Source organism: Pelodiscus sinensis, chromosome 1, assembly GCF_052426305.1.
Source record: "Pelodiscus sinensis isolate ZL-2025 chromosome 1, ASM5242630v1, whole genome shotgun sequence".
NCBI classification, from domain to species: domain Eukaryota; kingdom Metazoa; phylum Chordata; order Testudines; family Trionychidae; genus Pelodiscus; species Pelodiscus sinensis.
The window spans coordinates 94,309,853-94,331,932 of NC_143052.1; the positions used below are offsets into that span (position 1 = coordinate 94,309,853).

Consider the following 22,080-nt stretch of genomic DNA (forward strand, 5'->3'; position numbering starts at 1 on the left):
CTAGAATAAATTGCCTAGCGAGGTTGTGGAATCTCCGTCATTGTCTAAAATCTCCAGAGATGGTCTAGAACAGGGTGTCTATAAGTGGCCTGTGGGCCTGACAGTTGGCCAGGATTAGCCTCTGGTGAGGCTATATTTACCTATGCATCCATAAATACAGCTGCCTGCTGATCCCATTGGCAGAAGATCACTGTTCCCAGCCAATGGAGCTGTGGGAAGTTGTGTCCTGATTCTTACCACCTCCCATTGGCCAGAAACAATGATCTGTGGCCAACAAGAGTTGCAAACTCAGAAAACACCCAGAGACAGTTACAGCTCATAAAGGAGAGAATAATTCATGAGTTTGAACCAAACCACCCACTATTTAAGAGACTGAACAACTATCTACACTACAGCCAAGCAGGACCCTGCTACAACATGGTACCTCCTGGCTCGAGCGATACACAGGGCAGCCTAATAACTTAAATGGAACCAAGTTGGCAAGGACTCTGCTCAAACCTATGTCCTTGAACACTTTTATGGCGTAACCATGCCTCAAACTATGCATAAGAACGGCCATACTGGGTCAGACCAAGGGTCCATCCAGCCCAGTATCCTGTCTGCCAACAGTGGCCAATACCAGGTGCCCAATAGGTCATGTGATCCAACCTGTCTCCTATTCCTAGCTGGTTGGCAAACAAAGACTAGAGACACCAACAGCTATTAGCAGGGATGATGGACCTATCCTCCATGTATTTATCTGTAACATGCCTGGGACCTCTCATCAATTTTGCTTCTTCATATGGGAATCTTAATACATCTAAACCTGCCCATTCCCCCAGTGGGTGGGGGGGAGGGGAGGGGAGGGGGTGGTAGGTGGATGGCCGAGCCAAGCCAAGCCAGTCTCCCTAGCATTAACATGTGGGGAGACTTAACCCTTCAAGCAACACAGCCCTAAACTCCAAGACAAAGTAAGGTTTCTGGCCCATTGCTGGCACCACTACCCCTCACCTGGGAAATGAAGCCCTGGGGCAAAGGGACATCTCCAGAGGACTTTCCTGTGTCACGAAGGCTCTCGCTCCGGGCACGCCACGACTCCAGTTGTTCCCTCAGGGTCTGGACCTGCACCAGGAAAGCAGAACAACATTGACTCCGCCATGAGAGAAAAAGCTCCGATTTGGAATTAGCCACCTGTATCTCAGCCAGAGGAGTCTCAGCCAGAAGCTTGGGGGCGAGGCCAGTCAAAGGTGACACTTTATGGGCACTCCTTTATCCAGGGAAAGGAGTGGGCATCCGGTGGGACAAACCCAGCAAATGGGCAGCTAAGTGTGAGCCATGCTGTCCTCTAGAGTGGGGTGGGCAATAATTTTTGCCAGGAGACCACCCCCCCCAGAAGAGGCAGGGCCCATAGGCTGTATCTTGCCCATCCCTACTCTAAAGGCAACATGCTGGTAGCATCGGGCACAAGCGGTTCACGGCCATCACTAGCAACACACTTACTGCTGCCGCAGCTTAGTTCATCAGGTTAACCTCCTCTTTGGAGGGGCAGGACAAGAGGACTGGGCATCCCCAGCATAAACAGGCTCAACTCCAGTTAAGCCAATAGCATTGCAAAAGTGTATATTGAGCTTGGCCTGGGGTCTTGGATATGTGGATAAAATGCTCCTCAAATGTGGGTCTCAAGGAAGGGTGTATCAACCTGCTGTAGAAGCAGGAGTTCTTCTGATCCAGTGGTGGCAAATGGGGCTGCTTTCCCTTCCCACAGAGGGCTGGAGATGGGAGCAGTTGGCGTAACAAGGGGCTTCCTGTGTCCCCGGCACTTCAGCCAACTCCTCTGCAGAGGCCCTGGCTTAAAGTCTGGGAATAAGGGGGAGACACCATCTCACAACCTAGGTAGGAGGAAGTGAGGCCTCAAAACCAGACAGCTCTTACCTCTTTCTCCAAAGCCTCCCTTGTGTCACCATGGCCCCCCTTGCTCTGGTTCAGCAGCGTCGTCAGGGGAATGCGCTTAGACTCCTTCAGGGGCAGCCGTTCCAGCTCCAGCCACTTCTTCTCAATTTCTTCATTCAGTCGACTGCGCTGGTCCTCGGACAGGGCAGGCCCCAGTGGCTCCTGCTCGCACGCCTTCCAAGAGAGGGCCCCTGCTGGACTGTCACCCTGCAGGACCCCAGGGTCAGGAGCCTCAAACCACTTCCTCCTTTCCTCAAAGCGCAGAGCCTGGTCCCGTTCCAGGTCCTCCTGCTTGGTGGCTCGGTCAGAGATCCCCTTCAAACTGCCTCTTGTCCGTTGTGGGGACCCCTGATTCAAGGGAGACAGCTCCACGTAGTCAAAGACGTGGCGCGGCCCATCTGCCTTCCGGTTACCGCCCTTGGAGATAACCTCCGACCCCAAGCCTGGCCATTGCTCCTCTGATCGGAGGGAGCCTTTCTGGGACACGCAGCTGCGGAAGGAGTTTTCCTTATTGCAGTCAGACAGCCTGAGAATCAGAGCACGAAGGCATGAGAGACACGCAGCGCCGGCAGGCACTGTGCCAACAACTCACACAATGCTCCTGCCAAGGCCCTGCAAACCTGACCTCTGGCCACACCCCTGGCTTATTCCAGTCCGAGGAACATCCCAAGCATGGCCAGCCTGTCAAGCCAAACTTCCCAGTGGCTTTGTGACAGGAACAGACTTCTTGTAGAGAGGGCAGAACCAGGCCCAGTTCTAGCAACATGCATTTTGATCAGAGCTTGAGTGCCAGTCTTTAGAACAGAGCCCACCAGCTGTGCACTCGAGTGCCCCCCTTTGCCCTAATGGGACTCTCCCTGGTCCCCTTTGGTGTGCAAGGAGAAAGGCAAATTCAAGCTCTGTGTTGCCTGTTTCTTCAGACTCTCTTATACGACATAAAGCTGGTCCAGGGACTGGGACACTGGGAAGCAGCCAACCATCGCCCCCATACTCTTCAAAGGATCTGCTTTTAAGTCACCCAGCAGGGCCCTGAGTACCACACCCCCAAGTTCGTCCTCCCACACTCACCCACTGACACGGTCAGACTGCATGCCCCCAGGATACCCTCATGTGTATCACTGTTGCAAGCAAACATGACTGGCAAAGAAGCTCCTCCCATGCCCAGGTGGGAGTGGGAAGACAAGACCACTTCTCCCATTCCAGGAGGGACTGCCTGCTTGTGGCCAACATGCTGACACAGAGGGTGGCCCGAGCCACCTGGGTGGCGGGGAGGGGGAGGAGGATGTTTCCAGATGTACTTACTTTGTGACATCTGGTGCAGTGGCTGGGCGCACGTTCTTCCTCAGCGCCTCGATCCAGTTCCGCCGGATCCCAGAGGTCATTGCTGACAGGGTGAAGGTGGAGTCCTTTGTCTGAAAGGGAGATGTCAAAGGGGGCTCAGCCCACCCTCCCTGCTGACATAGCACAACATAGCAGGCTACAGCCTGGAAGAGGGGAAATACCCACTCACAGGGCGTGCCTCCAAGTGGAGCTGGGAGAAACCTGCCTTCCAGAGTTGGAGAACAGCCACCAACAGGGTCTCTACAGCCCCTCTCTGCTCTCCTGTCACAATGCTAGAAGGCCCCCTGAACCTCAGGGGCCAGGATCCAGGCAAATTGGGGGCTGCCTTCAGCTCCCAGCCCTGAGGTTCCCCCACCCCTGTTCTAACCCCAAGCATCCCTGTATCACTTCAGAACTAAGCTACACGCACACAGCTCAACTCCTGCCCACAGAAATGAATGACTTGTATTACAGCAGCTCCTAGAAGTCTTGCCCCCATTGTGCCAAGTACGGTACAGAGAACATGACCAATTGTAAGACTTTCAGGGCAGGGACTAAGTACATTATGAGATACACCAGGTGGATCAGAGCTGGTGTTGGTGCTGGTGGTGAGAATATACAAGGTAGCAGAGGATTACAATCAGTGGAATAAGTAGCTGGCATGCTGTGACATTGGTCACAAGCTGACACTCTTGGTAGCAGGTGTACTGATAATAGCACAGGGCAAGAGTACCCAGAAGTTCAGGACAGAAAACGACTGAAGAAAAACTCCATTTCTAGCTGTTCCACTAAAACTGCACAAAGGAGGCAAAAATCTAGTTATCCACGTTGGAATTAGCCTGGGTCTTTTGGGTTAACACTCCTGTGCTTGCAAAAATTGCCACAGGGTCACAAGCACTCAGGGTCCGGGATGGTCATCGCCTCTGAGAGCAGCACACCCTGTAGTAGCCTGGCAGCTCCTCACATCCACCTGGAGGACAGCATTCACTAGAGATGGACAAGCATTAGCTACATCCTGCAGACCTGGATATCCTTGGAGGTCTCCCATACAAGACCCGACAAGCCCTGACTCTGTTTAACTCACAAGCTCCAACAGGAGCCCAGCATAAGTTTGCATGGCTGCAGGTACTCACGTGTATCTGAAAGCCATAGTTGCGTTGCACGGCATATTCCGTCACGTCTGTGCAGGAGCGCAGGTCAATCTCCCCATCCAGGTCATCAGCCTGAAAGAAGCCCCAGACCACCCGTGAGTCTCTGAGCAAGCCCCTTGCCGTTTCCTCTATGCCACCTGTACCCCAGGTGGAAGCCTGAAAGCGTCTCTGTGCTTCACGTTCAGACTATGGCCCCACAGAGCATCTTTCCCAGCTTTGCTGGAGCTGAAGTCCCACGTTCTAGTCTTCGTTTGTCTTGGTGCCTTTTCAGACCCAGGCACCCAGAGGTGGCCACTAAGCTATCTAAAGCAGCTTTGCCACCCTACTGCAGTCCCATTCCACCAGGAGTAAAGCACCCTCCCCTCTGGAAGGAAGCAATGCAGCTCCAAGGGTCCCCCCACAACACCCCAGGGAAAGAACCCACAGATCAAGGTGCACATCCTATTCTTACCTCCTCAGCGTTGGAGTCCCTGTAATATCTCAGGCTTGAGTCCGTCAGCACAAACCAGTGTTTCTTCCACTGTGGACAGAACAGCGAAGGGGACAGGAGAGACGGGGGGGGGGGAGAGGGGAGCGAACAGACTAGTTTACCAAGGAAACATGTTGAACGGGGGAGGGTATTCTGCTTCCTGACCGTCCACCCCTTTTGCTCAGAGGGCAGCTTCCAAGTCTGACTGCTCCCTTCCTCCCTCAAAGATGCCTCCTCCCCTGTTTCTGTCAATCAGCTGGGAGAGGAGCATCCAGAGGAGTCTGATGGACAGTGTGATGGCGACTGGACTGCACACAACAAATGAGGCACCTGAGCCAGAGAATCTCTTTGGCAGAGCTTGGCCACAATGGGAGTGCCTAAATCTGCAGCTCTTCGCCAGGTTTTCCCAGACAGGGACTCGGTCAATGGAGAAGCAAGCTTCTGGGCATACAGGGGTCTTTGATAGGGACTGGTGAGGAGAGACCCCTCTGGGTATTATGAGCCTAACATCCACCTTACCTCTCCCAGCTCATCCAGTATGGACATCCACCCCTTCTTGAAATTGAGGAGATCCGGCTGGGGAGAGATAGACAGGGGAGGGGGTTAACAACTCATCTTGAAACTCAATAGTTTGATGGTCAGGAATGACATAGATTCCACAACTCCAGGTCTAGCATGGACCTATGGAGGAGGGGGGGAAAAATGGATCCCCATGGTACAAACATGAGCAAGCCAGGACAGTCCACCATCCCTCTCTCCAAACCCATGTGGCTTTAGTACCAAATAAAAGAGGAGATGGGTCCCCATATAGTGAACGGTAGACAATGTTCTCTCTAATTTTTTCCATCCATGTGCAGAATAAATTTTATTACATGCACCAAGGTATATATGGACATGCACCACCAGCAGAAACATGCTGCTGGCTGTGGGCACTCGACTGATCAGCTGGGCAGCATGTGAATCTCTCCTGGGTGGACACCTAAGCACTCAGCTTAAAGGGAACACTGGCAGGCATTCCAATAATTATAATTAATTATATTATATTATATTATAGGATGGGTTGAAGTAAATAAGGTAGGCAGGCTCAGGGAAGTTTCCACGAGATGCTTTGTGGACATTTATTCAGGATTTTTTAAGATGGGGAGGGAGGAAAAAAAAATTCTTGCATGGCCTCTGACTGGGCTCGGTTTGGAAAGGAGTTTGGTCACAAACCTAGCAAAACCCATTCCAAATCCAGCACTGCCCACAAGCCCTCGGGCCAGGCTTTGCCACCAACCGCGGATCACTGAATAAAGGCAGGAACCACACTACTGCCCAGACTGTGCACGAGGTAAGTATCAGCGCTGTTTAGCAGACGGGGAAACACGCAATGTTAAAATAACTTGCCCAAGGCTTGCTCACGACCACAGGGCAAGTCAGAGCCAGTGCTCGACTCCAGGAACAAACTCCTCTTTCTGAAATGCAGACGGTTGTTTCTGGGCCACGGAACGCCCCCCCCCCCCCCCACACACACTTCCTGACTGCTCCCCCAGCCTCCCCACCCTACACAGCATGTGCAAATGCTATTCCACAGCATTATTCCACAGCACTGACACCCAGGGGAGAGGAGGTGCCACCCCCTCCAAACCTCACCCTGCTGCTGCAGCGCAACCAGTTCTGCCTCTCATGTTAGGGCTGGAGCTGCAGGGTAACTGCTTTTCCTGGCTTTCCTAAGCCAGGTGGGCCAACTCCATCGCACCTTTAGCACCGGGGACTTCAGGGGAGCGACATCAGGGACGAATGTGGCTCAGTGGCTGTTTTCACTAGCCCAGTTACCACCACCCATAGATGCCCCCCGCACCCGTTCATTCAAGCCCCAGTAACTAAACTTAGCCAGCCAGCATTGGTGAGAAGAGGTATTGGAGCTGTACCTGAGAGGCCTCTGTACCAGGTCTGCCAGCCTGGGATAGGCTGCTGCCGAGTGTCCCTAACTGCCACATGCTCCACCCAGGAAGGAGGTAGTGGAGGGAGCAGCTGAGACAGGCGAGTACTTAGTGCTCCAAGAGCTTCTGATTAATCCAGGAAACATCCACCTGGTGCCAACTGGCCGCATAAGCCCAGCTCTCTCGCAGCCGGACTGGGTGAAGCTTTCTCCTGTTTCATCTCCCAGGGCTGAGCTCTTGGGTTACACCCAAGGTTACAGTGACAGAGTTCAGGCCTGCCCCAAGCCCAACCAGCCTATTGGCTGAAGGGGCGGGCCACCTGTTATTACAGCTGCAGGCCCATCCTATCACAGTCTCCCCAGGCTGGGAAGGTCCAATTGCAGGGACGGGATATGCCACACGGGAGCAGAGACTTGGAAACTGCAGCCAGGTGACCCATGCTGCCACTTCACCTCTGGAACCAAGGCAGCAGGGTAGGCAGAGGTGGCTCAACACACCCTGCCACCTTAAGGGGTGTGTCAGGGCGCTGCTCACTCCCCTCCTGCTACCAGCAGGCACCCTGTGCACATTAACAGCTGCTTAACATAGCTGCCAGGTTTGTACAGCAGGGGTGGCTCCAGGGGGTGAAGCCTCAAGCAGGTAAGGAGCAGAGACCAATGCTTGGGGGCCTGAGGGGTGAGAAGAAACATTTCAAAGAACGGATACAAGGGAAAATCTGGTCCACATGGACTAGACCATCCTAGAACACAGGGGGAGCTGCAATGGGCCAGAAAGGGGGCCCTTGACATGCAGATGGGGAAGGGAGCCCTACACAATAGACGAGTGGAAGAATGGAGGGGGAAATACAGGGTCACTGAAGTCATAATCCGAGATGGGGAGGGGGCAAGGAAAACAGGAGCAATTATAGGGTAGGCAGGGTGGGAAGATAGGACACAAGGGCAGGATTCTAACAGCATGGGGGCTGAAAGGTCGGGAGGGGGGAGAGGGCAGGACCCAACAGAGGGGGATGCCTGAGGGAGATGACAGACCCTGGGGTCAGGTTTAGAGGTACAAAGACTGCAGATGTGTGGGGAGAGGCCTGTCCCTTCTCACAGCCCCACTCTCAAAGGTCCAGACTCTCCCCTCATTCCTGACCTTACCCCCCATGCTGATGAGCCAGAGGCCCTCAAGCAAGAGGCCCATCCTGTTTTGCCAGATTCAGCCAGTCCCCGCAGCAACCAGCAGGTTTGTCTGCCAGCACACTACAGCGCAGGACTGGGATGCTGGTCAGCTGGCCATGGCAGACTCTTGCCCAGCCAGATTACTCAGAGCAAGAGAAAGCGAGCGTGCATGCATGTATATGCACAGACTGGAGTGGGCAATAATTTTGGATGGGGAGCCACTCCAAGAATTTGTAAGTGGTGAAGGGCTGCATTTTTCCTATGATATTAATGTAGGGTCTTGGGAGTCTGGGATGGAGATTGGGTGCTAAGAGAATCTCAGAGTAGAGGACGGGATAGGAGGGGGTGTGGGAGGGAGTTGTAACCTTAGGCAGGAGTGTGGAGTGTTTGGATAGTGACCTGGGGCAGGGGATGGGGATGCAGGAGAGGATTCTGGCCTGGGGGAGGGTTGCAGAGTCTGGGAGGGAATTGTGACCTGGGGCGGGGTTGCAGAGTGTTTGTGTGGTGACCTAGGGCAGGGAGTTGTGGTGTGGAAGGGGGTAGGTTGCCAGGTACATGCGCTGACCAGGAGAAGCTTACCCATGGTAAGTTCCTGGTCAGAAGCCCAGTAGACTCTTGGGCAGCTCCCCTGCCAGCAGCAGCCCCACATGTTGCTCAAAGTGGCTGGCTGCTGAGGCCATCGTGTGCATCTCCGCATGCTGCCCCCATCCCCGGCACAATCCTTGCAGCTTGTATTGGCCAAAAACTGGCTGATGGGAGCTGCTTGGACAATGCTTGTGGGTACAGGCAGCACACAGAACCCTTACCCCATGAGGGGCATGAGCCACACAGAAACACATGCTGGCCCCAGCAGACAGCTGTTTTGTGTTGTGTGTGGGGCTGTGGGATGTTGGTGGCCCTCAAGATTATGGTGGGTCAGATTCAGCCCATGGGCTGTAATGTGCCCTTCCCTAATACAGACCATTGCTTTTTGGCCCTTCTGCACCCTCTCTGGTTTGGGGCAAATAAAATGGGAGACAGAGAGGGAGCAAGACCCCAGTTAGCTGATGGACAAAAACACAAAGGATTGGGCACTGGGCACGGGAGGCAGAGAGGAGCAGGAAGACTCTGGCATGGAGCAAATGGGAAGCCATGCCACTTACCTGGTTGCTGTCTACCCAGGGGAGGCACCTGATCCCCATCCAAAGATAGCTCACCGGGGACCAGACTAGGGATGTTAAATTGCGTTTAATCAGCTAATGGATGGAATTTCCATCTATTACTTGATTAGTCGATGGGGGGGTGGGGGAAATACTGCAGAGCTACAGCAGGGTTAATTAACCCATGCTGCAGCTCTGCCTTTTAAATGTATTAAAAGCCGCCGGGGGGGGGGGGGGGGGGACAGGACGGAGAATTGTGCCTCCGACTCCTCTGCCCGGTGCTGGAGGGAATCAGCTTTTAAGACAGTTTCCCCCAGCACCGGCTCCTGCCCCTCCCCTTGCTGCCTCTTTCTGATAGAGGCAACAAGCAGGGTGGGGGCGGGGTGACTACTTGCTTACATCCCTAGACCAGACCTGGCGGTAAGCTATCTCCAGGCAGCATCTAGACAGCCTCTCAGTCACATGGCCCATGCAGAGATTGGTGTACATTAATGCATGCAGGGTGCACAGTTTAGGTGATTTAGGACCCTGAAATTGCACTAGATCCAAGTGCGTGCACATGACTATGTCTGAATGGAGTCCACAGTTAGCTTGCACAGGGGCCTATTATTGCTGGATAGGCCCGAGTGAGAGACCAGAGTGTGTGTCTCCTTCTCAAGCTGGAAAAGTTATACTGTAGCTTGCTCTCAATCCGCCATCCTAGGCAGCTCCTGTCTTGCATACGCCTTAGAGCTGCCTCAGTGTGTGGGACAAGGAGGGAGACATGAACTTCTCCCACAATCTTGTGCTATTTGTTCATGCTGTTCATCCCAAAAATCACTCCAGACTTCCCCCACATGTCTCCCACAAATCCTTTTCACATGACATGGCTGCACCTATGCAGCAGCACCCGCCTGCTGCTCCTCCTTCCAATCCAGTGAACCACAGCTGGCTGTGAATTGGGGGTGGGTGACAGAGGGAAGTGAAACATAAAATCAACCTGCTGCAATGCACGATACACTCCCCCATACTAAACAAGGGTATCCTAAAGCCACTGAGCCAAGCCAGCCCCACAGTTGCTAGCCAACCCCACCCCTTGTCCTCAGATGCAGTATGGCATCATTCTATTACACCAGATGTCCACATTGCAGCTTCCCAGAACTTCATGGTGAGTAATAGATCTCTCTGGACATTAGAGAATAATGGAACCATGAGCAATAAGCAGCAGGGACTTATAAAGAATAACTGGCCAGTCAAACCTAACTTTTGTAATGCATTAAAAAAACCCACTAACAAACGGTAGGGACACAGCATGTGTCATGTTTGGACTGTAGTAATGCATTTGATTCAGTCTCTTTACGCAATCTTATCCAAAGAATCAATTCCAACAGCCTTGGAGGAATACCACAGCCAGGCAGATTGAAGCTCCGCCGCACTCTTAAAACACGGAGGGGACTGATAAACCAGCAATATACCCAGAGAGAGCAAATAGGTCTTCTGATGCAGTCCCAAGAATTAATGAGACGTCCTCTTATTTGATGTTTACACTACTACAGGTAGTAGTAATTCTGGGATCATTGGTCTGGCAGGACCACAGATGTTGCTAGACCAGACAGCCCCAGCGGTTGAGAATGTCTGTGAGTGGAGCTGGTCTGGCCAGTGAACTGCAAGGCCAGTGACCGGGGGTAGACATCCCCAGGAGCAGCTGCTGCCACCGCCATATACGTGGGGCTGCGCGGGGCTGGGGAATTCCTGTGTTCCAGACCACTCCAGTCCAAAGCGTGCCGGATCAGGGAGGTTCAGCCTGTAGAGCACTGATCACCAAGTTGATTGATATTAGCAGAGGACAGACTCCTGGGAGGAGCTGAAAACCCCAGCAGGACACAAATGCCAGACGACTTCAACAACATATTCAAACCACTGAACCAGATTCTGACCCCCTTACTCCAGCCCTCACATCCAGTCGAGAGACCATAAAGGATGGCTTTAGGAAGCAGTCCCCGAGCACAGGAACAATATGGGGTAGCCTCTGTGGCCCTGCACTGCTTCCCTTGCAGTTACACGTCTGGCCCAGGAAGCACAACGTGGAATCTAGCCAATGAGCAGAAAATACCAAAAGAAAGATTCCACTTGGAACAACATCCGACAATGTGTCTGGGGAGAAAGACTCAGAAATGGAGATTCAGCAGGCAGGAGAAATTGGAAAGCAGAACTGTTGTGAGGGCTTGAGGTGACAGCTCGCAGCAAATGAGAAACAAACCTGCAATCAGATATGGGCAGGAACACACTGAAAACAGCTCCCTCCCTACATGCTGGTTTAGGCTGCATGTACCCAGACACTACTACATGCTGGGTGAGGTCACACCCAGGTTTTTTATTCACTTCTGTTTACCACAGTGTAAGAAAGCACCACAAGAAGACATGATGGGGGACAGGAGTGATTGGCTTACAATAAGTGCTGAGTATGCCTAGCTTGGCTAAGTGATGACTGTGGGGAACATGATAACAGTCTGCAAATATCTGAAGAATGTAAACACCAAAGAAGGAAAGGAATTAGGGTGGTACAAGGGGGTATAGCTAGGAATAAGGAAAAAAAAGAAAGGGAACATTTAGAAGACACTTCCATGCAGTCAGGCCTATTAGGCAATGGAACAGGCTATCAAGGGAAGGGTGGTGGGTGAGACCCCCTATCCTAAACTTTTAAAACCAGAATGGATAGAACCCTAGGTAGGTGACCCTCAGGGGACAATCTTACCCTAGAGGCAGGGACAGGGACCAGGTCATTTGATGGGTCTTTTCCAATTCTAACTTCAGAGGGTAGCACCACCCTCCTGTGTTTTCCCAGAGGTTCACCAAGGCCATTGGCCACAACCAGTTCCATTTTGTCTGCCATACACAGTAACTTTAGAAAGATTTCAGTTCCAGGGAGATACCCCTCCCTGGAATCCTGCTAATATAAGGGAATCCTCCTGACAGAGGACTCAGGAGAGAGAGAAAGGCAGGAAAGCTGCCCCATGCTCTGTCTGGTGGAAAAGTAACTCTGCTTCCCACTGGATTACGGTCCTCTGAAAACAAGTAGATGCTGTGCTCTGCAGATCCCTGTGAGAACTGCCTGAAGGCACAGGGATGCACAGCCCAACCTGTCATCTCCATTATTCCACTGTGTTCAGTGACCTTCCCTCCAGGTCCCTGTCCTGTCCCATACCACCCTCAACAGAGAGAGGCAGTGGTTGCCTCTCCCTTAAACCACATCCTCTTTTGCAGTGTGCGCTGGAGGCAGCGACCTAGCAGGGTTCAGCGCAAGGGCCCCTCGCATCTAAATAAAGCCCAAGTTCAAATCCGGACCAAGGTTATTAGCGATGCAAGTTTGGCAGGTCTCATCCTAGTTCCAGTATGTGTGTTTCATACATCTCCCCTCCCTGACCAGGGCTGAAATATCTGAAGTGGGGACTAACAGGCAGAGGTGCTACAACTAAGAACTGTGATGAAGTGGGTGAGGAGAGCTGCCTGCCTGTGCTGAATTAGCAGGGGAGAGTGCCTGGATCAGCAAACCTAGGCAGAACATGAAAATAAAGGGAGCTTTAGAGGCAATGCATTTGTTAAGTCTTGGGTACTGGCTGGAACCTAGCTTGCCTAGAGATAACAGCCATTCCATCACAGTCACGGGCCCTGCTTGGCTGCTACCCAAGACAGATCTGCTTTCCCCAAATCAGGGGAAACATAGACAAGTGAGGAGGAGGGAGGGGTTACAAATGGGGAAGAGTCACTCTATGACTTGGGGGGGAGGGGGTGGGAAGATACAACAAAGCTTCTCACCAGGGATCTCCACTTCTCCACCCAGGCTGGGCAGAGTTCCCATGCCAGGAGCCCCTTACTGTCTGCCCCCATGTGGGGGAGAAGGAAAGGAGGGGGCGTCACCAGGAAGGACAGGAAAAGCTGCAGGATATTGTGATGCGGTAAGGAAGTGTGGGCTGACAGCTCATGACGGTGCTCAGGGTCATTCCCGCCCAGCCTCTCTTAATGCCTCCCCATCCAGTTCCAGCAGGACTCCATCCAGCCTGGCCGGCAGCCGGCCCCCGCCCCACCACGGATCTCTCACCAGGTTGCAGCCCACAGCCCAACCCTGACTCAACCTCTGCTCTTCCCTCTCAAACCAGGGTGTGTCTCTCTCCTCAAGCAGGGGAGAGAGTAAAACCCCACTGCCCTGTTCACCCCTTCTCCCCTCCACAGTCATTGCAGATACTAGCCAGGAAGCAGACCTTCCTCTATTACCAAACTATGAGAGCTCTGCCCCTTCCTCGGGCCACTGACATGCCAGCGCCTGCTGGCACTTGCTCCCCCAGAGATGGCATCATTTCTACAACCCGATCTGCACTTGCCACTACTACCCCACCCCAAAGCTGGCCTGCCCCTCACAGATGCAGTCATGCCGCCCCATGGCACGAACTCTCCCTCCCCGGGGCTCCGGCAGACAGCTGCTGCTTGATTTAACTTCCTGTTAATAATTAAAAAAACGAGAAGACCCAAGCTTCGTGCACGGCGGGAGGGGGGGGGGGAGAGAGAGAGAGAAACCAGCCTAGAGGCAGAAATGGGCGCCTGCCAAACACTTAAGCCAGGACCCAGCAGGTCCTCTTCACCCCCCGCGAGCAGGAGGGCGCTCGGCGCTGGCCAGGCGAGCAGCACACCCAGCCCCAGGGGCCCGCCTCTGCGCCCCACCGCTCACACGCCGGAGCAGCCCGCCCCGCCAGGGGAGGGGGCCCCAGGGCGGCCCCGCGGTTCATTCACAGCGGCCCCGGGGCCAGCTCCCGTCTAACTCCCCCAACGGAGCCCAAGCTCAGGCAGCGCCAGGCCGAGCGAGCGCGGCCGGTCGGCTCAGCGGGGCTCCCGGGCAGGCAGCGCCCCCGCGCCCAGGAGCGGAGCGGGGCAGAGACTCACTGTCATGATGCAGGGTGCAGCGGGCGGGCGGCCCCGCTCAGCGCTGGCGTGTGACGGGGGTAGCCCAGCCCGGGGCCGGTCTCAGCGCTCCCGCGGCGCCAGCCCGGCCACCGCTGCCTCCCCTCCGCCCCGAGCCGCACAGAAACTTTTTTCCTCCCCTTTGCTTTTTTTTTTTTTTTTTTTTTTTTTTAAACTTCCTGGGAGGGTCCCCCGGCCAATGAGAGGCCGCTGAGCCTGGCCATGCACTGGGCCAGAAGCCAATGGGGGAGCCAGGGAGAGAAAGGGGGCAGCGAGGCAGCCAATGAGGAGGGCGAGGGACAGCCTAGCGATCAGCACACATGCCGAAGCGTGCACCAGATGACCCCTGCCGGGAAGAGCTGCACAGGGAAGAGCTGAAACGCGCGCCTACTCCAGGCAGGCCAGAACTTCTGCCCCTACTAGCCCACACCCCACATTAAATCAGCTTCCATCCGAGGACACCGCCCGTGGCACAATTCCTCTATCAAAAGCTGCAGCCACGGAGGGCATCCTCCACTGAGTAGCACCTGGGATTTTTTTACAACTGCTGCCTCCCTCCTTCAGCCGGGGAATTAAAATATTGTCTTGCCTTTAGCTTCACAGAAATGCAAGCAGCTTGCAGCTCTCTGTGGAGATTTCATTAGCTCTCTGTACCCCAGGGCTGTGTCTAGACTGGCAAGTTTTTCTGCAAAAGCACCTGCTTTTGCGGAAAACCTTGCCAGCTGTCTACACTAGCCGCTTGAATTTGCGCAAGAACACTGACGATCTCATATAAGATTGTCAGTGTTCTTGCGGAAATGCTATGCTGCTCCTGTTCAGGCAAAAGCCCTCTTGAGCAAATGCTTTTGCCCGAACGTGTTATTGTTTTGCGCAAAAAAGCTCCGATCGCAAAAATGGCAAACGGGGCTTTCTTGAGCAAAACCGCATCTAGATTGGCACGGACGCTTTTCCGCAAAAAGTGCTTTTGCGGAAAAGCATCCGTGCCAATCTAGACACTCTTTTCCGCAAATGCTTTTAACGGAAAAACTTTTCCGTTAACAGCATTTGCAGAAAATCATGCCAGTCTAGATGTAGCCCAGAAGTGTACCATGACTGAATGAACAGTAATTCCTGGAAGACCAGATTTGCCTCTTACCTTGTTTGCCTTTGAAATATACAAGGGAATGAGCCACTTGATAGCATTCACTGAGAAATATCGTCCCTGTAACTGACCAGTAGTATAAGGGGAACTAGTTCAAAGAATTTGCTCTTATCTAACCACAGCATACAAACCTGAATTCAAACCCTGGATGAGCCCTCCCCTCTCTGCCCACCTTCGGGTTTCCCCATCCTCTGGTAGGGCACAGCAGTCTTTATACACACTAGCCTTTCCCCCCTCTGTGCCCCAGAGCCGGCCCAAGGTACAAGTCAACCGGGCTACCGCCCAGGGCACCCCATTGTAGGGGGCACTGCGCAGGGCTGCCGGGTTGGGCGGAGGCAGCACTGCACATGCTCCGCATGCCCAGGGGCAGTGCCACGCATGCGCTGCACGCCCGGGGGTGGGGCCGCACATGCATCTCACGCCCGGGGGCGGGGCTGCGCTCCTGGGGCCCGGGGTGCACGAATGGCTCGGCCCGGCCCTGCTGTGCCCTCATCATCATCTGCCATTGCACTAGCTCATCTTCTGACCCCTGCTCCTGGCCCCATGAATAGAGTCCTGCAAATCCATGGTTAGCCACAATTCACTTTTGCAGATACAGTTGTGGATACAAATTTTGTATCTAGAACCCTGCACATTTGTGTATATTCACAGGTATGCGCATCCACAGATGTGGGTGTGGATATCCGCAGCTCACTTTTGCAGATACAAATGCAGATACAAGTTTTGTATCCATGCAGGGCTCCACCTGTGAACCTCATAGATAATGGAAATTGGTGCATGGTTACAGAGATCTGAGAAAGATTCATATGACCAGCGGAGCCACTGACCATGCTACAGCTCTGGATATTGCCTATAAAGAGACAAAGTAGACGAAGTAATATATTTTATTGGACCAACTTCTGTTGGTGAGAGACATGAGCTTTTGAGCCACATTTGAAGAAGAGCTCTGCGTGTCTTGAAAGCTTCTCTCTTTCACCAGCAGAAGCTGCTCCAATAAAAACTATTACTTTATCTATGGTGCCTCTCTTGTATCCTGGAATTGACACAGCTACTACACAATATTGCCTATGACAGCCAAATTGAAACACTGGCTAGTCTTTAAGGGCCTGTGCAATTGCAGAGATATCTGCTGAGTTTGGGTGAAGTGTAAGACGGAAGGGTGGTCCTGTGGTTAACGCAAGCATTGGACTGAGCCACAAGGTGTCTTGAGTCAAATTCCTATAGGTAGCACAGGCTTCCTACTGGACTTTCTGCAGGTTACTCAATTTCTCTGTAGGACACAGCTGCCCTGTTCGTAAAATGTTGCTAATAACATTTCCCCAGCTCACAGAGGTGTTACAAAATTAAATGCATTTTTCTGTGTGTGAATTCAGCAGCCAGATACTCTGGTTACAAGGTGCCATCACAACGGATACAGATTAAACCATGCGTTTAAGTGTTTCGGTACTATAGCGACAGATACTATAGAAAACACTTAGGGGAGGTCTAAACTACATTCCTCTTCTGAAAGAGGAATATAAATGAGGCAAATCGAAAGTGCAAATGAAGCACAGATTTAAATATCCCGTGCTTCATTTGCATATTCGCGTCTGAGCACTTTTTCGAAAAAGGGTTTGTCGAAAGTGAAAGTGCAGTCTAGACCGGGTTCTTTCGGGGGGGGGGGGGGGGGGAGGAGAGAACCTCTCTCAAAAGAACCCATACTTCTGAAAAAATTAGGAGTACAAGTTCTTTCGAAAGAACCCTGTCTAGACTGCGCTTTCACTTTCAAAAAACCCTTTTTCGAAAAAGGATTTGGATGCAAATATGCAAATGATGTGCAGGATATTTAAATTCACACTTCATTTGCACTTTCAATTTGCCTCATTTACATTCCTCTTTCGGAAGAGGAATGTAGTCTAGACAGAGTTAGATGCGTAACCCTTTTGACCCTCCACTTCCCTCTTTCTGCGGTTCACCAGCCTGGACAAGAGGAGGGCACTAAGAAAGAACATAAAAACAGCCAAACTGGATCAGACCAAATATCCATCTACCCCAGTATCCTATCTTCTGACAGTGGCCAGTGCCAGGTGCCTTGTGGGAATGAACAGAACAGGTAACTATCAAGTGCCCCATCTCCTGTCACTCATTCCTAACTCCCAGCAAACAGAGGCTAGGGACACCGTCCGTGCCCATCCTGGATAATAGCTATTAATGGACATGATAGTCATCCTCCATGAATTTATGTAGTTCTTTTTGAACCCCCATTATAGTCTTGGCCTTTACCACATCCTCTGGCAAATAATTCCATAGGTTGACTGTGTTATTAGAAATATTTCATTTTATTTGTTTTAAACCTGCGACCTATTAATTTCATTTGGAGACTCCCTAATTCTTGCATTCTGAGTAGTAAATAGCACTTCCTTATCTACTTTCTCTACACCAGCCATGATTTTATAGACTTCTAGCATATGTCTCTTAGTCATCTCTTTTCCAAGCTGAAAAGTCCTAGGCTTTTCAATCTCTCCTTGTAAGGAAATTGTTGTATACCCCTACTCATTTTTGCTGTGCTTTTCTGAACCTTTTCCAATACCATTACATCTTTTTTGAGATGGGGTGACCACATCTGCACACAGTATTCAAACTGTGGGTGTACACATACCATGGATCATAAATGCAATATGATGTTTTCTGTCTTATTACCTAGCCCTGCCTTAATGATTCCAAACATTCTTTTCACTTTGACTGCTGCTGCACTTTGAGTGGATGTTTTCAGGGAACTATCCGCAATGAATCCAAGATCTCTTTTTTGAGTGGTTACAGCTAATTTAGACCCCATCATTTTGTATGTATAGTCGGGATTATATTTTGCCATGTGCATTATTTTGTATTTATCATCACTGAATTCCATCTGCCCTTGTGTTGCTCAATTACCCAGTTTTGTGAGATCCCTTTGTAACTTATTGCAGTCAGCTTTGTACTCAACTATTCTGAATAATTTTGTATCATCTGCAAATTTTGCCACCCTACTGTTTACCCCCCTTTCCCAGATCATTGATGAATATGTTAAATAGGACTGGTCCCAGAACAGACCCCTGAGGGACACCTTTATTTACCTTTCTCCATTCTGAAAACTGACCATTATTCCTAGCCTTTGTTTCCTGTCTTTTAACCAATTACCAATCCATGAGAGGACCTTCCCTCTTATCCCATGTCGACTTACTTTGCTTAACAGCCTTCTGTGAGGGACCTTGTCAAAGGCTTTTTGAAAATCTAAGTACACTATATCTACCGGATCTCCTTTGTCCACATGCTGATTGACCCCCTCAAAGAATTCTAGTAGATTGGTGAGGCATAATTTCCCTTTACCGAAACCATGTTGACTCTTCCGAAACAAACTGTAAGTAGCAGTCCTGTAGCACGTTCATCTGTACGTCTGACAATATTGTTCTTTATAGTTTGATCAGTACTGCAGTCAGGCTTACTAGCCTGTAATTGCCAGGATCACCACTGGAGCCCTAAAAAAATTGGCTTCACATTACCTATCTTCCAGTCGTTTAGTACAGATGCTAATTTGAATGATAGGTTATAGACTATAGTTGTCAGAGGCTACCTGTATTAGTCTGTATCTGCAAAAACAACAAGGACTCCTATGGCACCTTAAAGACTAACAGATTTATTTGGATATAAACTTTCATGGGCAAAAATCCACTTTTTTTCCTGTTAGTCTTTAAGATGCCACAGGACTCCAGAGTACAGTTAGTAGTTCACAATTTTACATCTGAGTTCCTTCAGAACTCTTGGGTAAATACCATCTGGCCCTGGCGACATATTACTGTTTACTGGTTTGTTCCAAAACTTCCTTTAATGGCATCTCAATCTGGGATAGTTCCTCAGATTTGTCAGCTAAAAAGAATGGCTCAGGACTACGACTCTCCTTCACATCCTCAGCCAAGACTGATGCAAAGAATTTATATAGTTTCTCTGCAACAAACAGTCAACAAAGAACAAATGTCAAAGAGGAAAGGACACATCCCCTCAGGGTTCAGTCTGCTTCCAGCTGGAGGAGTGAGGAAAGTAAGCAATAAGGAACTCCAAGAAGGAGAGGCCCAGAGAGTGCTAGGCTTCCCACCAAGTGACAACCTGATACTCAAGAGCATTAGCATTTTAATAGCCCCTGCTGGGAGATGAAAAGGTGGGATGGGGGAGGAGAGGAGGAAAGATGTGAACCCTTGCTGTTGTTTAGCTGGAGCCAGTTCTCTCATCGGCCCAGGGTCCTAGAATGCGGCAGAATGGAGAAGGTATTTCCTACAAAGGAGGGGAAAACAAGCCAGCAGCAAATTCAGTGTTGTTAGCACCAATAATACAAACTTCAGAAGACAGACTCACACAATCCTTCTATACAGGGTGGCTCTCTCAGAGATGTGGGACAGAGTACAGAGCCTTTCACCTCTAGATCAAGAGTTTCATGGCTCAAGGGATTGAGCATAGCATATGAATCACCCATTCAAATCCAACCCCAGTGGATACTGAGTGCAAGGCATTCCCATCTCACAGCTGTCTGATGTTTCCTAGGAAATAAGTTGTTAAGTGACAGTCCAGAGCAAATAGTTGCCCACATCCAGTCACAAATTTCCCTTCATGATCCTCCTGCATTGGCTCCCTTCTTGGCATGCTCAGCTGAGACATGACTAGGCCATGGAGAGAGCTCCCCTTTCTCCCAAGGAGGAAATCCTTCCAGGGAAGGGCTAAGGCACTCTGAAGGGGAGGGACGTAGGGAACAGAGCACTATTACTGCTCACATAGTACATGACGCAGATTCAACAGAAGATTCAGGATTATCAGATCATCAGCATCAAATTCACTGACGAGATCATGACCAAATCACAAGAGAACAGGCACAATCGTTCAACTTGGAGTCTATTTTTAAAAATAACTCCTCCCCTTATCCAGATACAACAGTTAGCAGCACCTTATCACAGGATGAGCGAGAGACACTAGACTGAGCTCAGCACTGGAAGCCAGAAACTCTTGCATTTCAAACCCAGCTATGCCACCCATTCACATTGTGACCTCAGGTAGATCATTTTGCCTTTCTATGCCTCAGTTTCCCCACCTGTGGAATAGGTGGTGTTGGAAGGACTGATTAGTGTGTATAATGTGCTATGGAGCATGGTAAATGGAAGAAGATGCAGTTGCAGATTTACCCACCTCTCACAAAAACCAGCAATGCAATGTCTCACAGCTGCCTTTCAAGCACAGACTGGCTCAGACACAGTGGGGGGGGGGGGGGGGGGGGAGAAAGGAGCTGCATGCTGAGACAGCACCTACCTGAGCGGCCAGCTAGCCTCTGTCTCAGAGAATGGTCCAACCAATTCCCTTCTGAACAGGTCCCCTCTCCCCACATACACATACTCCAGTCCCACCTTCTTCCCCAGCTTATGGAGTACCTTGTCATGCTGCCCATTAGTGTTCAGATAAAGGTCTTGGTTTCCTGAGGAGCTGGCACTGTGGAGAGGTTGGGGTGTGCCTCCAGCTAGATGGGACTACAGGGAGAGAAGTCAAGATCTAAGCCCCAGTATTCTGACCTCCCCCCCATTCTCCATAAGCACGTCCCCATCTCCAAACACACTCCCAAGGAAATTCACCCCCACAGAGCTGAGGACAAAACACTCTACATTCAGGCCAGGGGAGGCGACACCAGGGGACAGGGAAAATGCAGGGGCAGAGCTCTATTACTATCCTGGCCAGCAGGAGGCATTGCAAGGAATGGCACAGAGCTAAACATCAGAGAAGCTAAGTTGGGTGCTATTCGCTGGGTGGGGCAGCAAGGAGTGAGTTTCTCCAGCTCTGTAGAAACTGAGGATTGGTTCCCAGGGTTTGGATCTGCTGGGGGAGGGGCTTACTTCCCATCAGACACTGGTTCCCTTAGGACTCTCACTCCTCCACAGATCTACTCACTTGATGCAAGAGGTTCTCCTTTTTGACCCTGTCATTCTCCAATTGCTTCTTTGAGCGTGGGTGTAGAGACTGCTCATGGCTCTTCCAGTCACTTTCTTTCCATTGACTGGGGCTCACAGGGCTTTTCGAAGTGGTCTCTGGTTGGTGCCTTTTGCTCACAGAGTACAAACATTCTCCTTGGCTCCTCCAGTCTCTTTCCAGTTGTTGCACTGGATTCATGTGGCATAAGGATTCCTCTTGGGTCCTCCAGTTATCCTCTGATCTTTGAGTTTGACTCCTGGGGCACAGAGTCTCTTCCCAGCTCCTCCAGCCTCTTTCTGGCTTCCCAGTTGGGCTCCTAGGGCACCGGGTCTCTGCCTGGCTCCTCCAGTCCCCCTCTGGCTGCCTGGTTGGACTCCTGGAACGGAGGATCTCTGCCTGGCTCCTCCAGTCCCGCTCTGGCTGCTTAGTTGGACCCATGGGGCCCAGTGATTTGCTCCAGCTCTTCTGATCACTCTCTGTGTATCTCCGTGAACTCACAGGGTGAGGTTTCTCCTCTCGGCTCTGTCGTTCACTCGTGTGTTTCCCCACACTCATAGGGTGCAGGGGCTCTTTTGCACCCCTCCATTTTCTCTCAGTGCTCATCACTGGGTGCATGTCCCTTGGGCTCTTCCAGTTGCTTTCTGCTTGCTTCCCAGGACTCGCAGGATGCAGGTAGTCCCCGCGGCCAGTCCAGCTGTTATCTGAGCTTTTCATGGGGCTTGTGGGGTGCAGAGAATCCCTTCGGCTTTTCCAGTTACTGTCGATCTGTTTCCCAGGATTCGAGGGCTGACGAGGCACCCTTTCTCTGTCCATGCACTTATCAGTACTTGTGTGGCACATGGATTCCATTCGGCTTCTCCGGTCTCTCTCCGACCGCCGATCTGGGCTCAGTGAGAGCAGGGCTTCTCCTCGGCCTTTGCCAGGCTGCTCCAGCTGCTGTGGGAGCCTCTTGTTTCCCT

The 22,080-nt window shown here is 51.5% G+C and overlaps 1 protein-coding gene across 6 annotated transcripts in view; it reads right to left on the reverse strand.

Annotated features, from left to right (window-relative positions):
* Positions 1–22,080, reverse strand: part of TRIOBP (TRIO and F-actin binding protein) — a 40,468-nt gene that overhangs the window by 10,223 nt on the left and 8,165 nt on the right. For 4 of the 6 annotated variants that reach the window (XM_014571469.3, XM_006118932.4, XM_006118931.4 and 1 more), the window contains 8 exons: positions 21,101–22,078; positions 20,590–20,685; positions 5,389–5,445; positions 4,852–4,920; positions 4,383–4,472; positions 3,232–3,341; positions 1,912–2,455; positions 991–1,101 (listed from right to left, as the gene is read on the reverse strand). In XM_014571469.3, coding sequence (XP_014426955.3) covers positions 991–1,101; positions 1,912–2,455; positions 3,232–3,341; positions 4,383–4,472; positions 4,852–4,920; positions 5,389–5,445; positions 20,590–20,685; positions 21,101–22,078 — 2,055 coding nt within the window. Of the gene's footprint in view, positions 1–990; positions 1,102–1,911; positions 2,456–3,231; positions 3,342–4,382; positions 4,473–4,851; positions 4,921–5,388; positions 5,446–6,779; positions 7,061–20,589; positions 20,686–21,100; positions 22,079–22,080 lie in introns of those variants that run through there. The other 2 variants (XM_006118933.4, XM_089781290.1) reach the window with 2 other exon arrangements.